Source organism: Stegostoma tigrinum, chromosome 9, assembly GCF_030684315.1.
Source record: "Stegostoma tigrinum isolate sSteTig4 chromosome 9, sSteTig4.hap1, whole genome shotgun sequence".
NCBI classification, from domain to species: Eukaryota; Metazoa; Chordata; class Chondrichthyes; order Orectolobiformes; family Stegostomatidae; genus Stegostoma; species Stegostoma tigrinum.
Window position 1 is genome coordinate 20,377,457 of NC_081362.1, and position 8,042 is coordinate 20,385,498.

General features: G+C 46.9%; 1 protein-coding gene and 1 pseudogene across 5 annotated transcripts in view; both read right to left on the minus strand.

Annotated features, from left to right (window-relative positions):
• atl2 (atlastin GTPase 2) overlaps positions 1-7,674 on the minus strand; it is a 76,764-nt gene extending 69,090 nt beyond the window's left edge. For 3 of the 5 annotated variants that reach the window (XM_048535974.1, XM_059648393.1, XM_059648392.1), the window contains exon 1: positions 7,566-7,674. In XM_048535974.1, the coding sequence (XP_048391931.1) occupies positions 7,566-7,662 (97 nt within the window). In that variant the 5' untranslated portion in view covers positions 7,663-7,674. Of the gene's footprint in view, positions 1-7,105; positions 7,203-7,461 lie in introns of those variants that run through there. The other 2 variants (XM_059648395.1, XM_059648394.1) reach the window with 2 other exon arrangements.
• On the minus strand, positions 2,976-3,069 carry LOC125455246 (U6 spliceosomal RNA; annotated as a pseudogene).
• Positions 7,675-8,042: the final 368 nt, after the last annotated feature.

An 8,042-nucleotide genomic window follows, 5' to 3' on the forward strand; every position in this document is an offset into this window, starting at 1 on the left:
CTCATTTTCACCATGGATGTCCAGTCCCTATAACCTGCATTCCTCATGCAGATGGCCTCAAGGCCCTCCGCTTCTTCCTGTGCCCTAGGCCCGACCAGTAACCCTCCACCAACAGCCTCATCTGCCTAGCCGAACTTGTCCTAACCCTCAACAACTTCTCGTGATTCCTCCCACTTCCTACAGACTAAGGGGGTGGCCATGGGTACCCGCATGGGCCCAAGCTATGCCTGCCTCTTTGTAGGTTACGTGGAACAGTCCCTCTTCTGCACCTACACTGGCTGCAAACCCAACCTCTTCCTCCGTTACATTGATGACTGTATTGGCGTCGCCTCATGCTCCCAAGAGGAGCTTGAACAGTTCATCCACTTCACCAACACCTTCCACCCCAACCTCAAGTTCACCTGGGCCATCTCCAACACATCCCTCAGCTTCCTGGACCTCTCAGTCTCCATCTCAGGCAACCAGCTAGAAAGTGACGTCCACTTCAAGCCTACCGACTCCCACAGCTACCTAGAACACCTCCTCCCACCCACCCTCCTGCAAAAATTCCATCCCCTATTCCCAATTCCTCCGCCACATCTGCTCCCAGGATGAGGCATTCAACTCCCACACATCCCAGATGTCCACGTTCTTCAAGGACCACAATTACCCTTCCTCCGCCCCTGCAGTGGTTGAGAACGCCCTTGACCGTGTCTCCCGCATTTCCCGCAACACATCCCTCACACCCTGCCCCCACAATAACCACCCTAAGAGAATCCCTCTCATCCTCACATACCACCCCACCAACCTCCAGATACAACGCATCATCCTCTGACACTTCCGCCATCTCCAATCCAACCCCACCAACCAAGACATTTTTCCATCCCCAACCTTGTCTAGCTTCTGGAGAGACCACTCTCTCTGCGACTCCCTTGACAGGTTAGGGAGGCAGAGACAGGCTGGGCTGGTTTTGGGATGCACCCTTGTCTGCCTTCCGGAGAGACCACTCTCTCCATGACTCCCTTGTTCGCTCCACACTGCCCTCCAATCCCACCACACCCAGCACCTTACCCTGCAACCGCAGGAAGTGCTACACTTGCCCCCACACCTCCTCCCTCACCCCTATCCCAGGCCCCAAGATGACTTTCCATATTAAGCAGAAGTTCACCTGCACATCTGCCAATGTGGTATACTGTATCCATTGTACCCGGTGTGGCTTCCTCTACATTGGGGAAACCAAGCGGAGGCTTGGGGACCGCTTTGCAGAACACCTCCACTCGGTTCGCAATAAACAACCGCACCTCCCAGTCGCAAACCATTTCAACTCCCCCTCCCATTCTTTAGATGACATGTCCATCATGGGCCTCCTGCAGTGCCACAATGATGCCACCCGAAGGTTACAGGAACAGCAACTTATATTCCAGTTGGGAACCCTGCAGCCCAATGGTATCAATGTGGGCTTCACAAGCTTCAAAATCTCCTCTTCCCCCACTGCATCCCAAAACCAGCCCAGCTCGTCCCCTCCCCCCCACTGCATCCCAAAACCAGCCCAGCTCGTCTCCACCTCCCTAACTTGTTCTTCCTCTCACCTATCCCCTCCTCCCACCTCAAGCCACACCTCCATTTCCCACCTACTAACCTCATCCCACCTCCTTGACCTGTCCGTCCTCCCTGGACTGACCTATCCCCTCCCTACCTATCTTCTTTTCTCTTCATCTTCGGTCCGCCTCCCCCTCTCTCCCTATTAATTTCAGAACCCTCTCCCCATCCCCCTCTCTGACGAAGGGTCTAGGCCCAAAACGTCAGCTTTTGTGCTCCTGAGATGCTGCTTGGCCTGCTGTGTTCATCCAGCTTCACACTTTGTTACCTTGGATTCTCCAGCATCTGCAGTTCCCATTATCTCTTTATGATCAACGTGTCCTCTACACAGAGAGAGGAAAAATGTATGTGTTATGGTCTGAAGGAAATACTTGGAAATCAGTTCAGAGATCCCTTACCACAGGGTTTGCTGAGATAATTCCTTTGCTGATCACAATGGTGCTTCCTGCAGTTGCAGGGAAAAGTGCCGGGTGTGGTGGGGCTGGAGGGGAGTGTGGAGTGGTCTCTCCAGAAAGCAGATAAGGGTGGGTTGGGAAAAATGTCTTTGGTGGTGGGGTCAGATTGCAGATGGCAGAAGTGTTGGAGGATGATGCGTTGGATCTGGAGGCTGGTGGGGTGGTACGTGAAGACAAGGGGGATTCTGTTTTGGTTGTTATTGCGCGAAGTGGGTGAGAGGGATAAGTTGCGAGAGACACGGTTGAGGGTTCTCAACCACTCGGAGGCAGTGGGAGAATTTTTGCATGAAGGAGGGTGGGAGGAGGTTTATTCTAGGTAGCTGTGGGAGTCAGTGGGCTTGAAATGGATATCAATTTCCAGGTGGTTGCCAAAGATGGAAAGAGAGATCGGTATCAGAAATGGTCCAGGTGAACTTCAGGTTGGGGTGGAACGTGTTGGTGAAGTGGATGATCTGGCCATTACTTTCCACCTGGAAAAAAACATAGCTGTTCATCTACATTGTCCCCAGCAACCACAAAACATATCTAGAGAAGGTGGTCCACAGCAAGGAAGCAGCCCAATAAGTACAGCCATCAACACCCTGTTGTAGGAAAGGACGCAAAGAGAAGAAAGTTAAGGCCTCAAACCTGGAGTAGACACCAAAAGTAGGAGCAAGAAGGGACACCAAGCAGTGGTCACAATGTGACCAGTAACGAGCAATGACCTCAGCTAAAAACCAAAGGCATATCTTAGTCTTTGGGAAAATGCTAAACCCACTGTACCCTAGCATACCAGACTATTCACTACAATGTAATGCAAGTTACAGTATTTCTAAAAATTTAACTTCTTTTTTCTAACCAACATGTTCAGAGATGTTACTTCAGACTTCTGGTGCAGGGGATATTGGAACCCAGACCTCCCAAACAAGGGAACAGACATCACCACTGCACCAGAGGGCCACTAAAAATTTGGAATGCTTCACAAATTTGCATGTCATCCTTGCGCAGGGGCCATTCTAATCTCTTCCAATTTCAGTATATAGCTGCCAAAGCAAGTTCATCTGTTTTCATTTACAAATGTAAAAGCAGCGTATTTCAATTTATAGGTACAAGCACAAGATTTTTCAGCTGAGGTCAAAGAACCTATCAGTTCTTCACTTAAAACAGGTTGTTTCACAAATTGTTGCTGTATTCCTGAAAATAGCAACTTTAAGCACTCCCTACATACAGCAACAGCCACCTTAGAAGGAAACACTTGGTTCCAACCTATCATATGTCCTACCTAAAGTCTGAGGCACATTCAACTCATGGACACTATCCAACACGATTACCAAAACAATCCAACATGCTGTACAGCTTCCAATTCTACAAAATTGAAACAAGACCAATCTGTGGACACCTTGTTACTTACTAACTTAAAGAGTAAATTTAATGTAGGTGTAAGTTGAGCAGAGATTTACAAAATATTCCCAAGAGTAGTACATTTACAAAATCCTATCAATTGAAAAGTATGGAATACTTTAAAAATCAACGTTAATTTTTTTCTGGAAAGCACAACACTGGCAAATAGTTTATGGATCAATATCAAGACTTCCTCTAAAACATTTTGGCATTGGATAACATGCCTGCTGACTGTGTCCTTGAGGAGACTTCTTCCTCAAATCCATGGAGTCAGAGTCAAAAGGGTCTATTTCCATGTTGTATGGCTCTCTAAACACCCGTCAGTGTCTGTCCTTTGATTTGAGGAAGAAGTCTACTGAAGTACACATAATACTACCACATGACTATCACTAAACAGGCCCATTCTGTACCAGGTCGTCTCTGGGCACATGGAAAACGACGTTACGAAGGTGTAAGATCCAGAATGCAGGATTTGTCTCCTTCATAATCCTTCTGCTGCTACCCAACTTCACTGAGCTAGGTGTAAACACAAGAAAATGCAGCTTGATGGACAAGTTTGTCACCATTTTAAACTACTGGCAGCAAGCTCATGACAATTAATGTAAATGAAGCACTCCTTGAAGCAAAGTAGCAGAGTGTTTCTGAAGAGTTCGCTTTGCTGTCTCCACCTCCACAACAACATTTGAGAGCAGCAAAATTAAGATCTGGTAGGAAAACACTTTACGGCTACATGGTCTACTGTAGATTATTTTGAAGAAATTGTGCTTAAATGCTTGCAAAGCTGGTATTTACAGGTCAGTAACATGGAATATTTTTCTTGGCCCTGGATGAGTACTGTAGCAGTAACACACAAAAGTTAAAGACCATCTAGGATAAACAGGTTCACTTCATCTGCTCCCCTTCCACTGTTAAATGTTGGTCCTTTCTACTAGCATTGTTAGTAGCACTGCATACTGACAGCTCAGGAATTTCCAAAGCCACAAGTACCACGAACAAGGTGAAGGACAGCAGATACCTGGGAGGAAAAAAAACTTGCAAGGTCCAATGTCACAACCAATCATTCTTCCATTGTTTGGCTAGGTCAAAAACATTAAACTCATTTCCGAACAGCGCTGTGTTGGTACCTACATGACATGCACTGCAACAGTTCAAGAACTAGCTCACCATCAATTTCTCAACAGCGATTGGGAATAAACAAATCCTGGCCCTGCTGTCTGCTGTCTTTTGTCCGAGTGGCAGGTCACAGCCATATTATTAGTGGTCAATCACATACATCTTTAAATGTCACTTCTACAGCATCAAATGCTTACTGCATTGGTCACAGTTGCTACAAAGATCAGAGATACCAAAGACAAGGTAAAACAACTTGGAAGAATGAATCGCCAGAGAAACCTTTTCATTTGAGCTTCAACTAGAAAGTCAGCAAGTATAATGGTTGCTTCTGTGATAGTACAGCAGGAAAAACAGAATTAGCTGCTTTCCAATTTCAAAGATTGCTTTCACTATCAGTGCAATGAATCATTCTTGGGCTACATCAATTAACAAAATTATAAAACAGTCCTGGACAGCACTTGAGAGAACTTATGATGATTGAAACGTATATGATGTCATCCACAAATGGTTCACTCATACAACGCCTGTGACATATGCTAACACTTGGAGAATGGTCAGAATTGCCATTATAACCCAATGAAAATAATTCAAGCAATCGCCTTCTGGAGATTCAGAACTCTAAATAAAGGCTAGACTATTATCATATCTTGATTTTAAAACGTGATTTTCCTTTGCAACAAGTAAACATGGATTACTAGATGGTGATATGGATATGATTAGTTTATAAAATAGCTTGTAAACTTTATTAAAGATTTATCTGTTGAGCCCAAAGCAGGACGCTGGCAGACAGTGGTGACGCAGCAGCTGGCAGAGGGATGAGCATGGAACCAGACATCTGCTGCTATGATGGCAAAATAAGCCCAGTGGTGAAAGGACCGTTGACTTTGACACTGGTCAGGTCCAGCACTGGCGGAAGCATTATTGACTCAATTTTTTTAAAAATATTACTCCTGTGCTATCCAAAATGACACCAGATTATGGCAACAGTAGAAGCGCTTTATTATATTTCCACTAAAATGTATACAATAAAAATCAAACTTCATCATGATGCTAAGATCATTCTTCAAATTTCATGTCAAATGCAATTAAAAAGCTATGCCACATAACTAACTGACACTTAGCAATGACCATTTATGTCACCAATATCATTAATACCAAATAATGAGGGCTCTTGATGACAAAAATTCTCTTAAACATTTATAGTGCGAGCGGTTAACCACCAAGGGCAACAAAAATCTTATCGACAATGCTGAACGTCGGTTAAGTTACGAAGTTTTAGGCCTATACTCTTAATTCAATTCTACATTACTCCTCAATCTTTAAGCATTAAAATGTAGAAAATTCTTTCAACAGCTTCACTGGGGTGAGTCCAGGGAATGAAGGTACCATATCAAACAAAACTGAATCGGAAGTCACAAGGTGGTTTCTGGTTTTGGACAGTGGTGATCACAGCTCCTGGTCTACAAACCCGAAATAACACAAAAGTGAAGGAGTCCGTGGGTAAGAAATTTCGGGATCTGAGGCCAACGTGTAAAGTTAACAAAACCAAAACAGAACCGTGCGTGGTGGTACTCAAGTCTTAAATTCAGAAAGCCCCAAATGTGCTTTTACCAGTTTTTTTTAAAAAGCCTAAAATTGAAACGAGACGGTAAATGTTCAGGCTTTGCCTTCACTCAACCAGCTCCGGAAACAAATCTTTGCCCTTAGTTCCAAAGCAAGCAGAGTACCTGGACTTGACGTAGCAGGGTGAATCTGATCGGGTATCAATCACTCTCCACTTCTCCCCTCTTCCCCCCCCCCCCCCCAGTAAAATATCCTTGCTTCTCTTTGCATTGGATTGGTGTGCTGTTATGTAACCATCCCCCAACGAACTGTGCAACCAAAGGCCTGGAGGGAGGAGATTGGAGGGGCTACAGCCACTTGCGTGCGCGGACCTCCTCCTCCTCCAACCGTCGAGACAGAGCCGCAAATGAGCAGCCCTCGGGCACGGGTGGAGGAGAGAGAAATTGGAGCAGTTAAAACCCGACCGAATTGTTATTCTAATAACTACTGCGCCTGATATTTTCTAACACATGGACAGAGAGCTCACCCCTCTACCCAAATTCTATAACACATACCCACTCAAAAGAAGCTGACACTTCACAACATTGCAGGATGGAACGATCGACTTCCTACAAGTCGTCAATGACGGGAGGACGCGAAGTCTGCAAAAATACTCTCCACCAATTCAGTTTACTCAGCGCTGTTCTCTCCCTAACACTCCCTCGAATGAAAAAGCAAAGGGACCTGCTTACACGCCGGCCTCAGCTGTTGTCAAGAGAATTTGGTGGTGGGGGGGGGGGGGGGTGAGAAATGCTTAAACTCCCACTGCAGGAAAACGCGCCAGCAACGCTGGGGCCGTTTCTCCTGACATCTGCGGCTCTCCATTGCTAATATAAAGGATTACCTTCATTTGATCCTAGAGCCCGGTGCGGGCCTACACAAACCCCGAGGATCGTAGGGCCCCATCCTCATTTAATAATAAAGTACCCCATCCACACCGTTCTTATAGATGAATTCCTCTTTCCCATCGAACTCACCGGCTGTTTCTCCCAGAGACCTCCAGAGCCCAACCCGCATCTCCTCGGATCTCTCTGCCGCTTTCAACGGCATCTCCTTTATTCCCCCCCCCCCCCCCCCACCTGGGCCCAGAAGCGTCGCCTCACGGCCGCGTGCGTGAACGTTGGGGGCGGGGGCGGGGGTGGGGGGAGGAGGTGGAAAGAGGGGAACACTCCGCGCCTGCGCAACACCTCAGGTCCAGGGACTGAAACCTCCTCTCTCATTTCCCCCACCCCGCCCCCCACAAAAAAACTTCCCCTTCGCGCGCGCGCGTTCTCGACTGCGCGCCGCTGTTCAAATCTTCCCGGAGGTAGGAGAGTCAACGAACTTCTTTTACCGGACGCAACTGTCGGAGATGTGGCCGGATTCCTCCCGCAAGCCGATGAGCCCCACAGCACAGTTAAAACGTAGCAGCTATATCTCGGTGCACGGGGTTGTTACCTTCGCTGGTGATGTCGTCTTCAACATTGCCGCCATCGTCGTCGCCACCACCGCGACGACAGATCGCTGAACCTCTCCACTCGCCACCTGCCGCCATCTTTGACAGTTTAAATCGGGAAAGTGACTGACGTCAAATCCCTAGCAGTGGTTCTTATCAGCGCGGGGGGGGGGTCGAAATGTGGCTCCGCGCGGTCCTAATGCCCGTCGTCACAATGAGACCATTTTAGTTCAGTTCCGATTCCAAAGCGATGATGTGGAGGTGCCAGTGTTGGACTGCGTGGACAAAGTCAGAAGCCACGCCACACCAGGTTATAGTCCAACAAGTTTATTTGAAATCACAAGCTTCTGGAGCATAGCCTCTTTGTAAGGTGAAGTGGGAGGGCAGGAGACAGACGCAGAATTTGTAGGCAGAGAAATCAAAAGATCATACAAATTCTTCCTATTGTCTTGTTTTGACACCATCAACTTGATAAATTA